Genomic DNA, 19,292 nt, shown 5'->3' with positions numbered 1-19,292 from the left:
CTGATTGCTTATTTGTAGCCTATGACTATCATTAGGTGTTGTATCGTGTTAAATTTGTACCCTATGACTATCATTAAGTGTTAATAATAATAATAATAATAATTTAATTTTTATACCGCCCTTCTCCTAAAGGACTCAGGGCGGTGCACAGCCAAGTAAAACAACCAGTACATAAATACAAGTAAAATTAATAATTAAAAAAACTAATTCAATTTGGCCCTAATTTAAAACTACAATTAAAATCATAAACCCATTAAAATTTAAAACCCAATAATAAAATTCTAAAACATCTTATGCCAGTCCTGCGCGGAAGAATAAATATGTCTTCAGCTCGCAGCAGAATGTCCGAAGGTCAGGAAGTTGTCGAAGACCTGGGGGAAGTTTGTTCCAGAGGAGCCGCCAGAGAAGGCCCTTCCCCTGGGGGCCGCCAGCCGACATTGTTTGGCTAAGGAGTCCCTCCCTGTGAGAGCACACGGGTCAGTGGGAGGCAAACAGTGGCAGTAAGTTGTAAGTGTTGTATCTTGATGAAGGTATCTTTTCTTTTATGTACACTTGAGGCTTTTATGTCATCTTGAGGCTGTCCTCGGGCCTAGTGGACGCCCCCTCTTTATCATCTTTACCACCTAGAGGACGTCTATGGACCGCCTGCGGGGGGGGGACCTTTTTAAGATCCTGCTCCCCCCCCCGGACTTTGGGAGAGAGATGGTTTAGTGGCTGAGCGGCCTGGCCTAGTGGATGCCCCTGGCCTAGCAGTGTAACAGCTTCCCCCTTCCTCCTTTAACCACCCCTCGGGACTGTATAATGAGGGGTTGGTGAACCTCAACTGTGCTCACCCGGAACTGCCGGAATTATCAATTATCATCTTGATTGGTCCAGGATGGGCTTGTTTGCCGGACTCTCACAGCGGCTGACCTTCTTGCCCTGCGAGACTCCCCTCTCTCGCGGGTTTGGCCCCCTACACTATCGAGGGCCCATCTTGAGGACGGGTTTTGGAACCCCGAGAGGTGGCATGCCAAAAATAGGAGACTTAGGGGATTTTTAATTAATTGTTTTAACATTTGGGCAAATTTAAATTAGTTTTTTAAGGGATGTTTTTAACTATTGTGTGTATCTGTATTTTATCTGCCTGTTCACCGCCCTGAGTCCTTCGGGAGAAGGGCGGTATACAAATTAAAATATTCATTCATTCATTCATTCACTGAGAGCATATGCACCAAGACAAATTCCTTGGGCATCCAATCACATTCTATTCTATTTTATTTGGATTGCCAAATTGGGAACTATATTAGCAGGCAGCAGCACTGACTTGGATGAAGGAGTGGGTGGAATTGAGGAACACAATATTATTAACTTTGGAAGGACATGACTTGTAACTGGGATGGCATGCTTTTTTATGGTACAGGAGAAGATAGAGACATACTTTCACAGACCCTATATAAGAAATGCACTCTATTGACACCTTCTTCCTTGTGGTAGCTTCTCGAATATTCGAACGCTCCAAGCATGTCACCCCTGGTCTTTCTTTTCAATAGAATAGGAATAGGAATAGAAAATAGAATAGAATAGGAATAGAATAAAATAGGAGTAGAAGGAAGACACCTTGGAGGTCTTCTATTCCAACCCCCTACTTACGCAGGAAACCCATTCTAGACCCAATTCCTGCAACTGTTCTAGCAGGGGTGGCTTCCACTTACCTTTCCTACTGGTTTGCAATGGAAGCGCCCATGTGATTGCTTTGCTTGTGCACAGGCACTTCTGCGAATGCGCCGATTGCCTATGATGATCTCCGGGTCAGTGGGCGGAACCTCTTGCCGGTTTTATTACCGGTTCTTGAGAACCGGAGGCAACCCACCACTGGGGCTTAGGGTTTCTTGGCTCAGAAAAGGCCTTGGGAGACCAGTGGGAGGCAGCCAAGGAAAATAGTGCCGGCTGAGGGGTGGGGTTGGATAACTCGGGAGAGCCCCATGGAACCCCCAGTGTGGGAAAGGGCGGCCAGGTGGGGCAGATGACCGCAACGGCATTCATCGGGATCGTTTTGGACCCCTGGCCACGGAGTGTCCTCAGGTACACCAGTCTCCCTTCCTGGCCTCACCTCTCCCCAAGGCTGCAACCGCTTTCAACCCAGCGCCTTATAAGGCTTCTTGCCTGAAGAAGGAGGTTGGACCAGAAGTCTAACTCCTACAATACCCAGAATGCTCAGCCAGGAAGGGCGTGGCAGGGTCGCCTTCCAAGGGCGCAGAGCCTGCAAGAAATCCGAGCCCCCACTTGCCAAACAGAACCGGAATAACTCTTTGTCCTTAGTAATGTGGGAAGCGAGCAGCCAAAATAATAAAGTTCATTTGGTGACTGTTCAAAGTTATGATGCCATTTTCACAGTTACGACTTTTGCAGCATCCCCATGATCGGGATCAAAATTCGGACGCTTGGCAACTGACTCGTACTTAGGACGGTTGCAATGTCCCGGAGTCACATGATCCCCATTTGATGGTCCTCGGCCACCATGCAGCTCATCACCAACACAGAAGCTCTGCTCACAGGTCGGTGCCCGCCTCCCTCTGCAAGCGATGAAAGGCTGAAAGACAGCTGGGGGAGCCGTCTGCCTTGAACCCCGGGGTTCAATCTGAGGGTGGGGCGGTGGAGGGAGGACCCCCTGGCACCCCTCCCCTTGTCCTGCAAGAAGCCCCCCCTGTAGTTTTATTCCCACAGACCTCCAGTCACACGAGATGTCGGAAAGGAAATCTTTATAAGCTGATCCAGAGCAAAGAAAGCACCTTAGGATCTGCAGCAGGCAAACCCCGACAGGCCCAGGGATGCGTGCGTGTGTGTGGGAGGGGCAGGGCCACACGGCCCGGGGTTGAGGGGGGGGCACCAGCCATGAGCCCCATTGGCTGGAAGGGAGGGGGGGACAGGAAGAAATGCAGATGGCAGCACCACAGGGAAATTCCTCAGTTGCTGGTGTCATGTGATCTTCCAAAGAATGAGATGCTGCCGAGGGGCTTCGGTCCTCCCACAGCCTGGAACCAGGGTGGGCTCTTTGCTCCCTTTCTGGGCTCGATCGGCACCATGATACGCAGCTGGCACTTTGGTGCTGGGAATGCAAATCCCCGGCCAAGGGCTTTCCTTCCGTCCTGCAGTTGTGGGAGGGGGGCAGGACCCCAACTAAGGGAGCCTCTTCAGTACAGGATTCGGAAAGCAAAACAGCTCACACTGCGGGGAGGGGGGAGAACCACAGTGGGGTCCCTCGGCTGGTTTCTTTAAGGCCTCCCACCCACCTGGGGGACCCAGAGCAGGCCAGGACGGCTGCTAACACCCTCCCCCCCAATGCAGTGTGTGGGGAGAGTCTGGGGGAAGAAGCGAGGGCATCCGAAGGGTCCCGGGGACAGGTAGGGAGGCCTCGCCAAAGGGGCGGGGCGGAGAGGGAACAGGGATCCCCGCTTTCTGCATGCGGGATGGACAGAGAAAAACCCTAAGCAGCTTCAACACCCCCTCCCCAAATTGCCAACTAAGATCCACGGGGGGGAGGGGGAAGGGGGTCTCCCAATGCCCCCGACCCTCCGCAGCCCTTCCTCCAGGATCCAGAGTGAGGCTCCACCACGCAGGAGGCCTGTCACTTCGAAGTGGGGCCCGGCAATGAGGACTCGAGTCCAGAGAGCTGCCTCTTGCTGGCCTCCTGGCCCTTCTCGGGGGGAGAAGCAGCAGGCTGCGAGGGGCCAGGCGGAGGCTCCGATTTCGTCCCTGTCGTCTTCTTCTCTGCAAAGACTGCCGGAGAGAAAGCCGATGGGTCAGGGGCGATGTGGGGCTGCCTTTCAAAGGGGCCGGGGTGGCGGGAGGCAGTCGCCCACTCACCTCCTCGCTGGGAAAGCACCTGCAGGAAGCCCAGGAGCACAAAGGTGACCAGGAAGAGCCCAATCACGTCCTCCACGGAGGGGGCCGAGGAGCCTGGAAAGGAAGGGAGGTGGGGAGTGGCAGGAATGGACATCAGGTCCTCCCCCAGCCCTCTAGGGGGCTCCCTTCCACCAATGCTTCCCAGAGAAAGGGGGCTCCCATTTCAGCCAGCGCAGGTGTTCTCTTAAGGGCAGCATCTTAAGGGGGGGCCACGAGCCGGGAGGGGGGCTGTGCCGTGGGCCCAAAGGGGCTTGCCTGCATACCCAGGCTGAAAGCACCCTAAGCCCCCCTGTCCCTTTAATTCCAGAGATGGGTCTGCAGGAACTAACCACCCCCCACAAAGAAGCCCCCCCCCCAGATCAGGGCTCACACAAGGGTCTTGTGCGTCCTGCAGGCTCTAGGCTGATGGTAACACCCCTATTGTTTGGGGGGGGTGCCCGAGATTCAAGGCGTGCCTCTGGTGGCAAGAGGGAGCGGGGACACCAACATTTCCTACTGGGGGGGTCAAAAGAGTCCCTCCAGATTGGGGGTGGGGCCCCCCAGAGCTGTGTGTCTGTTCCTGGGTCCCCCTTCGCTTTGGGTGGGGGCATGCACCCCCTCCAGATTCCTTGCAACAGTTTCAGTTTGTCCTTCCATTCTTCTCCCAAGGGGGGGGATGCCCTCCACCTTCACACAGCCCTGCGCAGCCCCCCCCTGCTGTTCCCCACATGCGGCCAGGAGCCTCCACTGCACCTACCTGCCACATTCAGCTTCAGGGTCTTCTGGACCCCCGCCTGGCCCAGCCCCACGTGACTCACGTGGCAGCTGTACGAGCCGCCCTGGTCCCCTGGCTGGACAGCTGGCAGGCGGGCAAAGCTGGTGAAGCTGTAGGTGCCATCCGGGGCCTGCCGGTGCCCCGATTCCCACGTTTCCCGGAGGACCTTTTGGGGTGAGCCGGGACTGTGCCACTTCCAGACCACGGAGATGCTCTGGGGGTAATAGCCGGTGATCTCGCAGGCCAGGTCCGTGTGGGTGTTGAGGGGCACCGGGAAGGGGACCGGGCGGAGGGTGACCTTGGGTGGCTCTGGAGGGAGAGAGAGAGGGGTCGGGGGTGGGGGGACGATGCAAGGCTCAAGGCCCCATGTTTCCTCCCAAGTAAGAAACACCAAGTAACTCGGAGAGAGCAGCTGGAAGATTTCAAAGCGTGGCGTAACATACAACCACCACCCTGTGAGGTAGGCTGGCCAAGAGAGTGACCGGCTCAGCATCCCAGGCTGAGAGTTACTGCTCTGTTCCAGACCCTTCAATTCTCCCCCCACTCCCTGGTCCCTGAGCCCATCTGGGATTCTCAGTCTGTGGGTACCAGGGAACCAAGCCAGCTTCACATCCACGCCCCAACCGGCGAAGGCCATGCAGCACACAGGGAGAGGGGAGGGGGGAGCCACTCACGCATGACCTTGAGCTCCACGGCCTGCTGGGCTTGCAGGTGGGGCAGGTAGACGGAGCAGATGTAGGTCCCCTCGTGGCGCACCTGAGCGCCCTGCAACTGCAGCGAGACGTTGCTGCTCCCGGGGTCCAGAAAGAGACGGGCCCCCTCCTCGGACACTGCCATGCGCTGAGTAGCTCCGTCGTAGGCCAGGATCACCTGTCCGGCCCCGCCATGCTGGTGGCGCCACTCGACCGAGAAGGCCGTGGCCGGAGCCGAGAAGCCACAGTCCAGCAGCACGTCCTGCCCCAGGTGGGACTCCAGCCGGGGGGTCCGGGTGAAAACCGAGAGGACGGCTGCGCAGGAGGAGGAGGAGGAGGTGGGTGAGGCCGAGTCTGGCTGGTCAGCCAAGCCCCACACATAGCCCAGCTCTGCCCCTTCCCCGGGAGCCAGGCCCCCACCCTGGGCTTAGGACTTCCCATCAAAGGATCTCAAATCTCTGCTTCTTTTCTTCTGAGCCTTTAAAATTCTTTTGCTGTTTGCTAGTTTTATGTCTTCCTGAATTTATTGATTTGTATCCTGCCTTTATTGCTTTAACAAACACAGGCAGCCCTTGACTTACGAGCACAACTGAGCCCAAAATTTCTGTTGCTAAGAGAGAGTTTGGTCCCGTTTTATGACCTTTCTTGCCCCAGTTGTTAAGTGAATCCCTGAAATTGTTAAGTTAGTAAAACGGTGGTTAAGTCAGAAGGTTGCAAAAGGGAATCAGGGCTCCCCGGGACACTGCAACCGTCATAAGTATGAGTCGGTTACCAAGCAACTGAATTTTGATCAGGTGAGCGAGGGGATGCTGCAAGGGCCCTGTGAAAAAGGGGCTTAAGTGCCGTTTTTCAGTGCTGTTGTAAATTCAGAGGGTGGCTACACGAACGGTTGTAAGTGGGGGACTCCTTGTAAGTGAAAGTGGCCAACCTATCGTCCTCTTCCCAGCTGGGTTGGGCGGAGAGCGTGTGACCGCCCCAGGTTTCCCCGCTGACTCTCCTGGCCCATAGGGGACTCGAACTCAGGGCCTGCTGCTTTCTAGCCTGGTGCCTTAAGCGCTGGACCAACTGGCCACCCTTTCTTGACCTATCTCATTGCCTTTACGCCCCGCCTTTAATCTGCACTCTTGAATAAAGCTGGGAGGGGGGAGGGAGGGAAAAGACAGGAAGGGGAGGGAGGGAGTTTCTCAGCAACAAAAAATTGGATGTGAAAGTTTGCTTTAAGGAAAAGTGCATTTTAGTCCTCTAAACGCCTCCCCCCCTTGCTGAAATCTTTGGGATATGTTGGACTGCGACACCCATCCTGCCCAGCTGGCTGGGGAGTGGATCCTGCCTCCAGAGGGGCCTTATATTTAAGCAGGCTGCTGCTGCTGCTTAAAAGGAGGAAGGCTAAAGAGCCAGTCCAGGATTCTCCTCCTCCTCAAGCCTCCGGTTCCTGCTAAGCCCAGAAGCGGCAGCCCCGGGGAGCCCTTCCCCCCAATCAATCAATACCGTCCCCCCACCCCAATGGGAGGGGTACCTGTTGCCACGGCGACCCTGCTCGCCTCCGGTTTCCCAGGCAACGGCCCCTCCTGGTGCAGGATGCTGCTGACCCCAAAGTCCACCTCGGGGTTCTGGACGGTGGCGATGACCCAGCGGCCCTCCAGCGAGCGGGGGCAGCCCTTCTGCCCCACCAGCCCCGCGGCCCAGGGCACGTGGGCCTCCCGCGGGTGGTAGGGGTTGATCTCGCACGCTACCTCGGCCTCAGACACAGCGGAACCCCCCCAGCGGGGACGGGCGCCGGCCTCCTTGCTGCTCCAGAGGCTCCCGGAGGGGTCTGTGCAGAGGGAGAGAGGGAGGGAGGCGGGGAGGCTTGTTTCAGGTCCGGGGCCCCGCCGCCCCTTCCCTGTCCGCAGAAGAGGCGAGCAGCCCCCTCCCCAACCCTCAACTCCCGTCCAGCTCCGTACCCAGCAGCTGGAAGGCCAGGCCGGGCTCCACCTCGGCGGGCAGGTCGGGCTCCAGGGCGGCTTCGGCCAGGCGCTGCCCGGGCGGCGGCAGGACGAGCAGAGCGCGGCGCTGGTTCAGTTTGCTGGGCATGACCGAGCCGGCCCCGCCGCCGCCCGCCTCCTCCACGAACCAGCAGCCCAGCTTGGCGGCGGCCGAGGGCGGCAGCGAGGAGGCGCCCAGGGACGCACCTGCGGGGCAGAGCAAGTCGCTGAGCCGGACCCTCCCGAAAGCGAAAGCGGCCCCGCCCGAGCGGGAATCCCCACGGCCGGAGCCTCGCCGGGCTCGCTGCCCGACGGCCAACGGGCGTCGTCGGGGCTTCGGGCCCTTCAAAGGCTCCGCCTGGAGGCTCCGGCCGCTCGCCGGCCGGGGTCCGAGTCCCCTCGGGGGCACAGGATCCCCGCTTGCCCCCAGGCCCGACACCCCCGCCCGCACTCACCGAGGAGGAGAAGGAGGAGGAGGGGGCTCCGCTCGGCGCGGGCGGGCGCGAAGGCGAAGGCGAAGGCGAAGGCGGCCATACCGAGCGAGCGGGGCAGGCGAGGAGCGGGAGCTGCAAGGCAAAGCTGCGCGATCTGTTCGGCGCGAGCCGCTTTCACTTTCGGCGGAGGAGGAAGGGGAGGCGGCCGGGGCGGTCCAATCGCCTCGCCGCCCCGCCCCTCTCGGTCCCGGGACGCGGCTCCCAAGAGGCTCGGTCGGTCGGCGCTCGTTCCGGGGAGGCGAACCTCAGCGGCGAATCGCGCCAGGCAGGCCGTCTCCTTTGCAGAGGGAGGCGGTGGGGAAGCCTCTCCCCCGATGACCCCCGGACGGGGAGGCTGGCCTTGGTTAGCAGAGCCCCCTAATCCTCCGATGTCCGTCGCGGGGGGCTTCCGAGGGGCCAGCCGGCCTGATGCCTCTTCCACAGAGCTCTATCCACGGGGCTTCTGCCCACCCAGGTGGGCCCTTTCATGCTGGCAGCGACCACCAGGTGGCCCTGCAGCTGGGCCCAAGACAAGGGCAGCCAGGCCAGGGCGAGTCCCGGCACGGAGACCGGCAGGAGACCCCAAGAATTGTTAGGATGTCAACCAAGCACGCGGGAAGGCGCAGGGGCGAACTGCGGGTGGGCGATGGGAATTCGCTTCCGTGCAAGTCAGCTTGTGTTGGGGTGCGTGTGTGTCTGTGAAAGTATCCGGGGTGTTGAAAACGGACCTGTTCAAACAAATCAAGGAGCATCGTGGGTATTTACACCTTCACACAGGCTATACGGCCCCATTTCCCCGAAATCTTCAGCGCAACCGTGAGGGCGAGGAGGTGGGCTCAAAGGAAGCCCCCGCTGAGGGCGAAGGGAGCATCTGCCGGAATGGGCCTCTTTGGGGGGAGCTAAATGGGGTGCTAGTGACGGGCCCTCCTCCCCACCTAGCAAGCCCCTTTGGTCTCCAGCAGAGGCCCGAATTCAATGGCCACCGAAGGGCCCATCCGACTGCTGGATCCCAGCAGGGCCAGGGCAGAGCTTGGAAAAGGCGGCAGGAAAAGGCACGTCCCAAACCACCTGCCGAACTCTTTTATTTATTTGTCGTTTGGGGGGGTGGGGGGTACCCCTTCCCCATTCATCCTTCCCATCCCTTGCTCTCCCCTTCTTTGAGATCGGCCTCCCTTGCCCATTTCCGTCCTTCCGCCTGGCCAGAGGCTCAAGAGGCAGGATTAGAACTGGGGTCGCCTCGAGATCATCCCGGCATTGCAGAGATTGGCGGAAGCAGGACCTAGAGAGGAGAAGAGCCACACAGGATCACTGGGCTGGAAGGGACCTTGGAGGTCGTCCAGTCCAACCCCCTGCTCAAGGCAGGCGATACTATACAGGTAGCCTTTGACTTACAACCACAACCGCGGCCAAAATTTCTGTGGGTAACTGAGACAGTTAAGTGAATTTTGACCCATTTAAAACTTTTCTTGCTACAATTGTTAAAAGAATCTTTTCCCATTGATCAGAAGGTAGAAAAAGGGGATCCTGTGACCAGTTGCAAAGCGCCTGAATTTTGACCACATTGCCATGGGGATGCTGCAACGGTCATAAAAGTGAAAAATGGTCGTAAGTCACTTTTTTCAGTGCCCTTGTAACTTTGGTTTGTTAATTGAACTGTCGTTTGTTGAAGGCTAGCAGTACCACCCAAGGACCCACCAAGACCTGGAACCTCTCCCCATACTGCTCTGCGTTGCCCAGAGCTGAGAGGTGGGCGGGGCGGGGGGGGGGCAGGCTCAGGTCCCTAAAGGAAAACTGCTTCAAGGCCAGGCGGCAGAAGCAACCAGGGGGCAAGAAGAGCCCATTCCTCCCCTCGTTCCTCTGTACAAGCACCAGCTCCCCAACCTCTCCTCAGCCCAGGACAGCATCAGCAAAGAACCAAGCCAGGTGGGGGCTTAAACAGCAATAAATATTTATAGAGAATTTGTGGCTTTCATTTAGAAAAGGCCAAAATGAAATTGAAAGACGTTCATGGCAGAAAGAACTGGGGGGGGGGAGAAGAGAGAGGAGACCTCTGAAACCAGTGCGGGAAGGGAGGGGGGGCTTCTCATCTTCCAGGTCGGGACCAGAGCAGAGTGCAGCTTCTTGGCGTGTGTGTATAGAATGACTGGTGTGATCTTCTCTGGACACAGAGTCGGCCATCCAGCCATCTCGGAACTGTCCCTCGCAAAACCCCTTCATGGGAAAAGGAGGGGCTCTTCCCCAAAAGTCTGCACCCTGAGACAGACAGACACACACAGGGGGAAGAGTAGGCGGCTGTTACAAAAATGACACACACACACCCCTACAAATTTAGCACCCTCCTCCTCTCCCAAAAGATTTTAGGCAAGGACTGCAAAAGACTCCCTCCCAGGCTGGGCCTATTGCATGATGGGACGACAGGCAAAGGGGGGCTTCCACAGAGGGGAGATGGGAGCCCTTCAACTCCCCCCCTGCAGAAAACAGCCCCAAGGGGAAGCCGCAGGGACAATCCAGGGAAGGGCAGCCCACAGCAGTGTCAGCAGGGAAGGAAGGAGGCTCATCTGAGGAGCGGAAGGGCCTTCCTCGCAGGGACGACGCCGGTTCCATGGCTCACATCTTGCTGCTGCCGGCAAAGCCCAGTTCGCTGCGGGGGGACCTTCCAGCAGCCCACTCGGCTTCCCCGGGGACGCGAGAGGGCGAGGCCTCCTTCTTGGCAGGTACAGCAGGGGCGCCCGAGAGGGTCCCTCCTCCACCCAGGCGATGGCGCCTCTCGCAGTGGCCCTTGTGGCGCATGAAGCTGTCCCTCCACATGAACTTCTTGCCGCAGACGTGGCACTGGTAGGGCTTGAGGCCCGTGTGGGTCTTCATGTGCTCCGTTAGGTGGTGCTTCATCTTGAACTTCTTGTTGCAGACCGGGCAGTCGAAGGGCCGCAGGTTGAGGTGCATGTTGACGTGCCGGTCGCGCATGCTCTTGTGGGAGAAGGCCTTCCCGCAGTGGCACAGGAAGATCTTGTTGCCTTCCCCGGAGCCCCCCGACAGCTGCACCGCCCCGTGCTCCACTGACGGCGGCCCCGACGGCCCCGCCGCCCCGGTGGGGAAGAGCAGCAGTGGGCTGCCCTGCAGGTCCAGCGGCAGGAGGGCCCGCGGGGGCGGGGCCGGCGGGGGGAAGACCACGTCCTGGGAGGACTCGCAGAAGTTGACCTGCTCCTCTGGTGGCGCCGCCTCGCTTAACGTCCGGACGTCACTGATGCTCAGGGCGGCGGGCTCGGCCGGCTCCTCGTCCTCCTCGCAGGTCAGCACCAGGCCTTCCTCCTCCTCCTCCTCCTCGGCCGCGCCGCCCCGCCCGCCGCGCTCCTTCTTTACCGGCACCCACTGCCGCTGCGGGACGATGCTGGGCCGCATGTAGGCCGGCCGGCGGGCCTCGCTGCTGCCGGGCTCCCCGCCGCCGTCGCTGGCCGCGTCATCGTCCGGCTCGGGCGCGCCCCTGCGGGCGAAGGGGTCGGGCGGGCGAAGGCGCCGCGGGGCGGCTCGTCGGAGCCCCTCCTCGTCCCGATCGCCGCCGCCGCCTCCCACGCGGGGCCCGGCGCGGGGCTGCTCGGGGCCGTCCCGGCGGGGGCTGAAGTAGCTGCTACTGCTGGGCGACTGGCTCTCCCCGCCGCCGTGCCCTCCGGAGCAGCAGCCGGAGGAGGAGGCGGCGGCGGCGGCGTCCTGGGCGAGGTCGGGGCGGCGCTGGCGCTCCTTGAGCAGCTCCGTGCACTTGTCCACGATGTGCCACATCTGCAGGACGCTGCCCACCGTCAGGAAGTTGACCAGGTCGTCGCGGGCCATTCGCAGCCGCCCCGTGTAGGCCGAGCCCAGCACCAGCTCGAAGGCGGCCGGGTCCATGACGCTGGGCAGCTCCACGGAGCTCATATTCTTCAGCAGCACCTGGTCGTGGAAGTAGGGCGAGCAGGCGGCCAGCACCGCCCGGTGCGCGCGGAAGACGCGGCCCTGCACGTGGATGGCCAGGTCGCACAGCTGCCCCTCCACCCGCTGCTGGTTCAGCGCCTCCAGCAGGGCGCGCGTCGCCTCCGGGAAGGCCACCTGCACCGCCGCCGCCGCCTCCGCCATGCCGCCCGCGGGGGTCCGAGCCGCCCGCCCGCACATGCCCTGCGCACGCGCCGCCCCGCCCCGCCCCCTCACACGGGAGGGGGGAAAGAGTCCTCGCTCCTCCCACCCGCCCGTCCCCTCCCCTCCCCTCCCCTCCCCGCGGGGAAGAAGAGTCCAGGCAGGCTCCGTGCAGAAAAATAGTCCTTTTTATTCTCAATCCACTTCCGTCCTGTCCTCCCCACCCCTCCCCGCGAAGAGAAGTCCGCTGGCCGGCCGCGGCTACTCCGAGTCGGAGAGGACGATGATCTCCTCCGGATCGCACTGGGTGGCCACGCTGGTCTGGAGGGGAGGGGAGAGGGATGTCAGTGGACCCTCCCTGCGCGCGCTCCCTCCCCTCTTCAGCCTCCGAGGGAGGGGAAGCCGCTCCCCCACCTGCAGCCCCCCCCCTCAGGAGCGAAGGGGCTGGAAGACCCCCGCCCACCTGCTCCCAGCACCCACCCTGGTGAGGAGGTCCTCCGGTGGCTGCTGCTGCTGCGGGGCTGGGGTCCGGGGGCTGCCCTGGCTGCTGGAGACTAGGCCGAGGCCAGGAGAGTCCGGTCGGGTGGAGTCAGCCATGGGGGCCGGGCTCTGGGGGGACAGCCACTCCTCCTCCTCCTCCTCCTCCTCGCCAGAGCTGGCCACCTTGATGCAGCCATACCTGGTGGTGGTGGTGGTGGTGCTGCTGCCGCCAGGGAGAGAGGCCAGCGTCAAGGGGGGGGGCATGGCAGCTCCCCCCAGCACCTCCCCCACCCCCTCAACCCCATACCTGCTGGAAACAGGGGGCTGCCCCCAAGCACGGCTCCTCTTGCTGGGCGGCTGCTGCCCGTTGAACTCCCCGTTCTCCAGGGAGTGGCTGCGCTTGGGGAGCAGGGGGCCCCTGTTCTGCTCCTCCTGAAGCAAAGGGGCTGGGCTTGGCTCCCCCTCTTCCTCCTCCTCCTCCTCCTCCTCCTCCTTCATCTGCAAGAGCAGCTGCTGGGGAGGAGAGTCTCTGGAGGCCGGTAGACCATCATCTTCCTCCTCTTCCTCTTCCTCCTCCTCCTCTGCAGAGAACAGGACCACCTCGGGCACCCCCGGGTGCATCTGCTGGTCAACATCTGCATCCAGAGCAGGGGGGTCCTCACCTGGGTGGAGGGAGGTCGTCGGCCAAGGTCAACTCCAACAGGAGCACTCTTCCCACCCCCCCACACGTGTATGGCAGAATTGGGGAGGGGGGGATTCCTAGATGTCAGTCAGGAAGTGGGCAGAGGGGAGCTCACAGCCCAGCGGGAGTCCGTCCCCCCCAGGCTATTAATGCAGATTGACCCTGCAGAACTCATTACCACAAGAATGAGCACATTCAGGGGAAAAGGCTGGAGTCTGTGAGAGAAGAGAGGCTTCCTTGTGCCACTTTAGCCACCCATCCAGGGTACCTGCCGCTGCCGCCTCCTCTTCCTCTTCTTCCTCCTCTCCACCATCCAGGCAGTGGGCCAGCTCTGCGTCTAGGTCTGACTCAGAGTCCGAGTCTTCCTCTTCCTCCTCCTCGTCTTCCTCTTCCTCCTCCTCTTCTTCCCACGATCCCTTTTTTTTACTGCTCTCCTTGGAGCCTGCGCTGTCCTAGTGCAAAGGCCGGGTGTGTGGGTGGAGAGGGGTGGGGTGGGGCTCCATTGACCCTGGACCCCCCCCCACACACACTGTGGCCAGAGAAAACCCCACTCCCTCCCCCCATCGCAAGACTTGGATCCGTTAGCCGAATCGGGAAGCCAGGGAAAAGCCTCTTGCCATCAAAGGCTGTGAGGGAGGGCTTGTGGGGCAAGAAACGGACCATAAACGGGTAGGGCTAATGTGATGGGAAATGAGTTTGTGCCCATGAAAGAATGGGGATTGCCCCAAACATCTCAGCGTTTTCAAAACACCCAGGAAGATCTTCATTGACTGAAGCCGGACTGGTGGGAGTTTGGGGGGGGGGGGCTGGATGGGTAGGTGGGGTGGGGGGGAACTTAGTTCTAGTGTGACTTTGCTGCAGCCAGCATCCTTTAGGAAAAAAACCCATCACTTCAGTCGAAGGGAGCTAAGGGTCTTCCTTTTCGAAGGAACCTACCTGGGGCAGGTCGAACACATAACACATACCTGCACTTTGGAGTGGGTGTGGCCTTTGCAGCCATTTTGTGAGTGTGCCCCTAGCTGAAGGGATACTGGGCCAAACCCAACTGTCCTCCCTCAGCTCAGTGGCTCCCCATTGATTTGACCACATGCCCCAGCAGAACGTCAGAGATGGACAGCCCAGCAGGGCTGGCAGTAAGCCCTCTGGTGAGCTCCGCTGGCCACTCAAAGGTGGGAGGCTAGGTCCCCCACCCATCCCACAACCCCCACACTGAGCTGGCTGGCCCTCTGGGTGCCCCCACCACCGGAGCCGGAGAGGGCTCCATGGCCCCTGGGGCCTCCTCTTACCTCTCTGGCGGCTGTGCCCGAGACTGACTCCTTCTGGGAGGCCGGCTCCCCCTCCACGGCTCTGCTGGGTTGGGTCCCTCCGCCATCTTCCCTGGGGGGCTTCCCGCCCTGCTGCTGCTGCTGCTGCTCCTCGCTCTTGTCCTGCAGCTGAGCAAACTGGGTGATCACCTCCTCCAGGCGCTGCACACCCAGCACCTGGTTGCGTTGCAGGTGCCTGGCTAACTCCACATCTCCCAGGGCTGGGTCAGTATCTGCTGAGCAGAAGGATATGAGCTGAGGCGAGCCCGCCTGCCCCTCTGGGGCAATGTGCACCCCTCGGTGGAAAATTGGGGGAGGGTCAAAGCCCCCCAGGAAGACTGGCCCTGGAGACACCTCTGGCATTTTCCTCCGAGGAGGAGGGAAGCAGCCCTGAGCAAAAGGCCTGCAGCTGCCATGGCCAGGACAGCAAGGCTGGAAGAGTGGCCTTCCCTCACCTGACGGGCTCCTGCCTGCTCTCTGCCACTGAGCTGCCACTGATGTTTATCCCAGCTTTAGCCCAGCCACCCCATAGCCTGGGTACTTTGATAGGGCACAGATGGCTACCTCCCCCCTCCCCCCCCCCATTTTAAGACAGCCTCAAAGTCCCCCACCTGGGATTCTTGCCAGAAGCCCCCAGATGATGAAGCACAGCACCATTGTACCCCGTCCCCGGTCCTCCCTTTCCTGCTGGGTGGCAACGTTTGCCCGGAGCCTCTCTAATCTGGCCGGCTGCTCGGTTCAAGAATCTGTCCAGCAAGGCAGCCGTGAGCAGAGAAAGAGCAGCGGAAAAACATGGGCACTGAAAGATATGCCAACCCCATCAGGACAAGACGGGCAATGGGGGGGGGGGAGGGAGGCTCTAAGAGAGAGAGGTGGGTGTGTGGGTTCCCTGGCCCCAACCTCTGTGGGGCAAGGATCGTAGGGCCCCTTGCCTGAGACTGTCAGCCGAGGACAGGCTGCCCTGCCTGGCTTGCCTTAACCTGAACGAATCTGAGGTGCTCATCTAGCCCTCTGATGCAGGGCTCGTTTCAGCAGGGCAGGTAAGCCCGGAAAACAGGTTTAGGCAGGACCTGCAGCAGCCCCTGGTGGGAGCCTAGCCTTTTTCCCCTTCCTGACAGCCAAAGGAACTAGAAATAATAAGAACAATCGGGTGCCTCCTTTGCGTCCCCAGCTATTGGCCCCGAGGACTGCCCTAAGCAAGACTGGAAATGGCATAGCCAGGCACCAAAATAGGACTTCTTGGGTTGAGTTTGGGGGTGACAATGGGGTTATTCTAAGCTGCCACCTCCCCCGGGTGGAACCAGGGGTCACAAAGACTCCCCTCGGGCCCCAGACAGCACTCACTAGGCCGATACTGATCGGTGAGATGGCTGCCGAAGTTGTACACCAGGTCGAGGCGACGCCGCTCTTGCAGCCGGGCGCCCACGTCACGGAAGGCGTCAGCTGCCATGACCTCCATCTGGCGCTTGGGCAGCCCCAGGCTGTGACGGGCGCTGGCCTTTTGCACCACCTTGAGGATGTCGGCAAAGTCCGGGAAGGCCTCTGGCTGGTTGATCAGCCGCTCGATGCGCCGGTTGACCTCCGGGTAGCGGGTCCCGCGGTAGGGGATGCGCTGCTCTATGACACGGCCGGTCAGGCTGCTGCAGTCCTTCAGCTGGCAGAGGCGCTTGAAGACATGCATCAGCCGGCGCTTGAGACGGCTCTCCTGCAGGTAGGCCGAATCCTGGCTGTCCAGCTCCGCCAAGTCCAGCTCCTGTTCCTGCAGCCGCTGGATCTCGTTGGCGTAAACCCGCAGCAGGTTCTCCAGGTAGCGGATCTGCCGCTTCGAGCCCACGCAGGGCTTGGCGGGCTCGGAGGGCGTTTGGGAGGTGAGGGCAGCCGGGGCATCCTGGGCGTCTGCAGGGCCAGGGGCTGCAGCCTTTTTCCTCTGCGAATGGGCCCGGAAGGTGGTGCAGAGTTCATTAATGTAAACGTAGATTTTGTTTCTTCTGGCTTGCACCCGCGTCAGGCAGCGGCTCAGGACATTGCGGAACTCCACAGAGGCCAGGTACTCCGGACTGGTCTTCTGGTGGCGGCCAGACAGGTAGGAGATGACCTCGGGGTGGTCCTCGGTGTGCTTGGAGCAGAAGGCCAAAAACTGCAGGGGAAAAGGGGCAGGAGAGGCATTGCTCAAAGAAGACCCGGGCTGGCCTTGCCTGCCAGGAAGGAAGCGGCAGCTGGGCTGGGAGGTGACATTCCCCTGGAAGTCTACAGGGTGGGCTCCGTAGTACATAAGGCCCAGGAGCAGCCTTCAAAGGGGTCCAGTTTGCCAGGATACTATATTGAATAGTTGAGTACAATGTAAAGGGTACAACAGGCCCAAACACACAGTTGTAGTTGATTGGTTGGAGTGCTGGCTCCTGTGTGAGGCAATCTGCACTGTGATTGGTTGCAGTGGCTGCAAAGGGGGTGTTTCTAATTTTCCTGCCTTTTTCTTTTTTGTGCTCTGAATACCATCAGATTTACCTCACGATGTAAATGTCAGAATAGATGAATTTATGCAATACAACTTCCTGTCAGCGTCTCCGACTTCATTCAGTCAACCACTGCGCAATTCCCTGACCAGAGTTAATGGGCACAGAAGCCTTCCAGCCCCTTCTAGGAAAGAACATTGGGGGGGGGGGGGCGGCACAGGTCAAAATCCCACAGGGAGACATAAGAGGTGCCAAGAGAAAAAGGCGGCTGGAAGGTGGAGGCGGACCAGTCTGGCCATGAGGGATGGGGGCAGGAGAGCGTAATTCTGGCCATGGAGAAGACGTGCAATTTAACAGCTGGAAGGGCATAAGAGTCACAACGGGCCAGAAGGCGCCGTTGTGGTCCCTTGGTCAGTGAGCGCTGCCTTTTGTCGGAGGCAACCTGCACCTGAGCCACCCACACGGCACTTCGGGCCCCAGGGACTGATTCCCCGTGGAGGGGTTGGGGACCCCTGATCTACACTACGATTGGCTGCTTCGGGTGTAAAAGGGGGAGGTTCCCTTTCTCCCTGCCCCCTTTGCCCATCGCGGGTTGTCTATGCCGCTGGAGATTTACCTGAACCTACAGGTAGTCCTCATGTTATGACCACAACCGAGCCCAAAATTTCTGTTGCTAAGCAAAACATTTGTTAAGTGAGTTCTGTACCACTTGACAATTCTTCTTGCCACAGCTGTTAAGCAAATCCTTGCATTTGTTAAATTAGTAACACAGTTAAGCGAATCCCGGTCCCCCATTGACTCTGCGGTCAGAAGTTGTCAAAAGGCAATCGTGTGACGTCGGGACACAATGACCGTCATAAATGTGAACCAGTTCCCCCCGGTTTGCGGCAAATATCTGACCTTCGGACCTTTCGTCGGGAATTAAAAACTCATTTATTCATTCAAGCGGGACTGGACTGATTTTTTAGATTTTTTAAATTTCTAAATTTTAAATTTTAAATTTTTAAATCTGTAATTTTATATGGGGTATTTTAGGTTGGTCAATTTGATGGTTTTAATTCGGCCACTATTGAATAGGTATTTTAAATTGATTTTTAACTTTGTATACTTATTGCTTTTTATCTTGGCTGTACACCGCCCTGAGTCCTTCGGGAGAAGGGCGGTATAAAAGTTTAATTAATAAATAAATAATAAATAAATAGTTACTCAGCATCTGAATTTTGATCACCTGACAGTGGGGACAATGGAATGGTTGCAAGTGTGAAAAACGGTCACAACTCTCTTTTTTCCAGGGCTGTTGTAAATTTAAATGGTCACTAAAGAACCGTTGTAAGTCGAGGACTACCTGTAGCTCCTCTGCTATAAACATAAACGTGAAATATATTTATTGAAAACTACAAGTTTGGTGTCACTGACTTCCACCTGGACAAAGCTGACCAACTGAAGGGATTTTGGGAAATGGGGAGAAGGTGGGGGGGGGGGCAGGGGGAGGGAGGGAGGGAGGAGGTCAGATCCCAGGGAAGCCGCCGCCCCCACCCCATGAAAAGGGGAATTCCTGCGCGAGGGTCCAGGGCCCGGGGGGGGGGGGTGGTCTGCGCGGGAAGGAGGCAGGCGATATCCCGCACCTTGCAGGAAGGTGGGATGTATGATCTTTGAGGTCCCCTTCGAGGCTTACACGCCTTTCCTCCCTCTCGGCCCGGAGAGCCGCCGCGGGGGAGTCCGGCTGGGTACCCCTTGAGCAGCCCCGACCAGCCGCCGGAAGAAGAGGGAGCCCGCCGCGGGGAGGAACCGCTCACCTCCTGGAAGAGCCGCTCGTTGTCGGCGCGGAGCCCCTTCTCCACGGAGCTGCCGTTCAGCGGCGGCGTGTGGGGCCCGGGGGAGCGCGGGCGGAGGGGGGCGGCAGCGGCCGGGGCGGGCGGCGGGGACGGGCGGCCGCCGCCGTCGTCGTCGTCCAGGACGATGATGCAGTCGGAGGAGGGGGCGCCGTCGGGCGGGGAACTCATGGCCGGCGGGGCGGGGGGGCGTCGGGCATCGCCGGCGGGTGGGGGAGGGGCGCCCCACGCGGGAACCGGCCTCGCAGCGCGAAGATGCCGAGAGCTCCCGACCGGCCTCCTGCGGGGGGGGGGGGGGGGCGGGGCCGAGCGCGGCGGCGTCCACACTCGAGACGGCCGCTCCTCCCGCGACGGCGCCTTTCAAGTTTCGATTCCGCTCGCCTCGCCTCGGACTGCCGTCCTGCCTCCGCGCCTACTGCGCAGGACCGGAAGCGAAGTGTCCACGCCGCCATGTTCTTGTACGGACTGGGGGAGGAGGCGGCGGCCTTGACGCCGCGCGTTTCCTCCGCCGGCAGCGCGGGCGTCTGTTGAGGACCGGCCGTTGCCGGTAGGCAGGTGAGCACTTCCTCCCCCTCGGTCCCCGCCGCGACTGGATGTCGCTACGGGGGAAGCGCTGCCGGCGTCTCCCGGCACGTGACCGGATATCGCTAGGTGAATTCCGAGCGCTTT

At 59.9% G+C, this 19,292-nt stretch overlaps 3 protein-coding genes across 5 annotated transcripts; all 3 read right to left on the bottom strand.

Annotated features, from left to right (window-relative positions):
• Positions 1-2,724: 2,724 nt before the first annotated feature.
• On the bottom strand, positions 2,725-7,968 carry LOC131192761 (tapasin-like). The gene is made up of 7 exons (XM_058172255.1): positions 7,751-7,968; positions 7,275-7,502; positions 6,848-7,144; positions 5,314-5,646; positions 4,622-4,948; positions 3,847-3,939; positions 2,725-3,759 (listed from the first exon to the last, which is right to left on the bottom strand). The coding sequence occupies exons 1-7, from the start codon at positions 7,827-7,829 to the stop codon at positions 3,608-3,610; spliced, it is 1,509 nt and encodes a 502-aa protein (XP_058028238.1). The 5' UTR covers positions 7,830-7,968; the 3' UTR covers positions 2,725-3,607.
• A 1,601-nt stretch (positions 7,969-9,569) lies between these two features.
• On the bottom strand, positions 9,570-11,919 carry ZBTB22 (zinc finger and BTB domain containing 22). The gene is made up of 2 exons (XM_058172242.1): positions 10,380-11,919; positions 9,570-10,021 (listed from the first exon to the last, which is right to left on the bottom strand). The coding sequence occupies exons 1-2, from the start codon at positions 11,909-11,911 to the stop codon at positions 9,982-9,984; spliced, it is 1,572 nt and encodes a 523-aa protein (XP_058028225.1). The 5' UTR covers positions 11,912-11,919; the 3' UTR covers positions 9,570-9,981.
• Positions 11,920-12,091: 172 nt separating this feature from the next.
• On the bottom strand, positions 12,092-18,848 carry DAXX (death domain associated protein). Of its 3 annotated transcripts, none has more exons than XM_058172143.1 (7): positions 18,588-18,848; positions 15,683-16,475; positions 14,321-14,574; positions 13,303-13,486; positions 12,660-13,014; positions 12,353-12,575; positions 12,092-12,193 (listed from the first exon to the last, which is right to left on the bottom strand). In XM_058172143.1, the coding sequence occupies exons 1-7, from the start codon at positions 18,792-18,794 to the stop codon at positions 12,134-12,136; spliced, it is 2,076 nt and encodes a 691-aa protein (XP_058028126.1). In that variant the 5' UTR covers positions 18,795-18,848; the 3' UTR covers positions 12,092-12,133. The 3 variants fall into 3 exon arrangements, with proteins under 3 accessions (XP_058028126.1, XP_058028128.1, XP_058028127.1); XM_058172145.1 differs by having other exon boundaries at positions 12,353-12,572; positions 18,588-18,847; XM_058172144.1 differs by having other exon boundaries at positions 14,321-14,571; positions 18,588-18,839.
• Positions 18,849-19,292: the final 444 nt, after the last annotated feature.

This window comes from Ahaetulla prasina, chromosome 2 (assembly GCF_028640845.1).
Source record: "Ahaetulla prasina isolate Xishuangbanna chromosome 2, ASM2864084v1, whole genome shotgun sequence".
NCBI classification, from domain to species: domain Eukaryota; kingdom Metazoa; phylum Chordata; class Lepidosauria; order Squamata; family Colubridae; genus Ahaetulla; species Ahaetulla prasina.
The sequence above is the reverse complement of the archived record's forward strand: the minus strand, read 5'-3'. Positions and strand labels throughout refer to the sequence as shown.

Coding starts and splice junctions, on each gene's coding strand:
- LOC131192761 (XM_058172255.1), bottom strand. CDS start 7,829: ATGGCCGCCTTCGCCTTCGCCTTCGCCTTCGCGCCCGCCCGCGCCGAG. Junction 7,503..7,750: donor CCTCCTCCTTCTCCTCCTCG/GTGAGTGCGGGC, acceptor TCTGCCCCGCAG/GTGCGTCCCTGGGCGCCTCC. Junction 3,940..4,621: donor CCTGAAGCTGAATGTGGCAG/GTAGGTGCAGTG, acceptor CTTCCTTTCCAG/GCTCCTCGGCCCCCTCCGTG.
- ZBTB22 (XM_058172242.1), bottom strand. CDS start 11,911: ATGTGCGGGCGGGCGGCTCGGACCCCCGCGGGCGGCATGGCGGAGGCG. Junction 10,022..10,379: donor TTTGCCGGCAGCAGCAAGAT/GTGAGCCATGGA, acceptor TGTCTGTCTCAG/GGTGCAGACTTTTGGGGAAG.
- DAXX (XM_058172143.1), bottom strand. CDS start 18,794: ATGAGTTCCCCGCCCGACGGCGCCCCCTCCTCCGACTGCATCATCGTC. Junction 12,576..12,659: donor CAGCCCCCTGTTTCCAGCAG/GTATGGGGTTGA, acceptor CCCTGGCGGCAG/CAGCACCACCACCACCACCA. Junction 12,194..12,352: donor CGGAGGACCTCCTCACCAGG/GTGGGTGCTGGG, acceptor CCTCCCCTCCAG/ACCAGCGTGGCCACCCAGTG.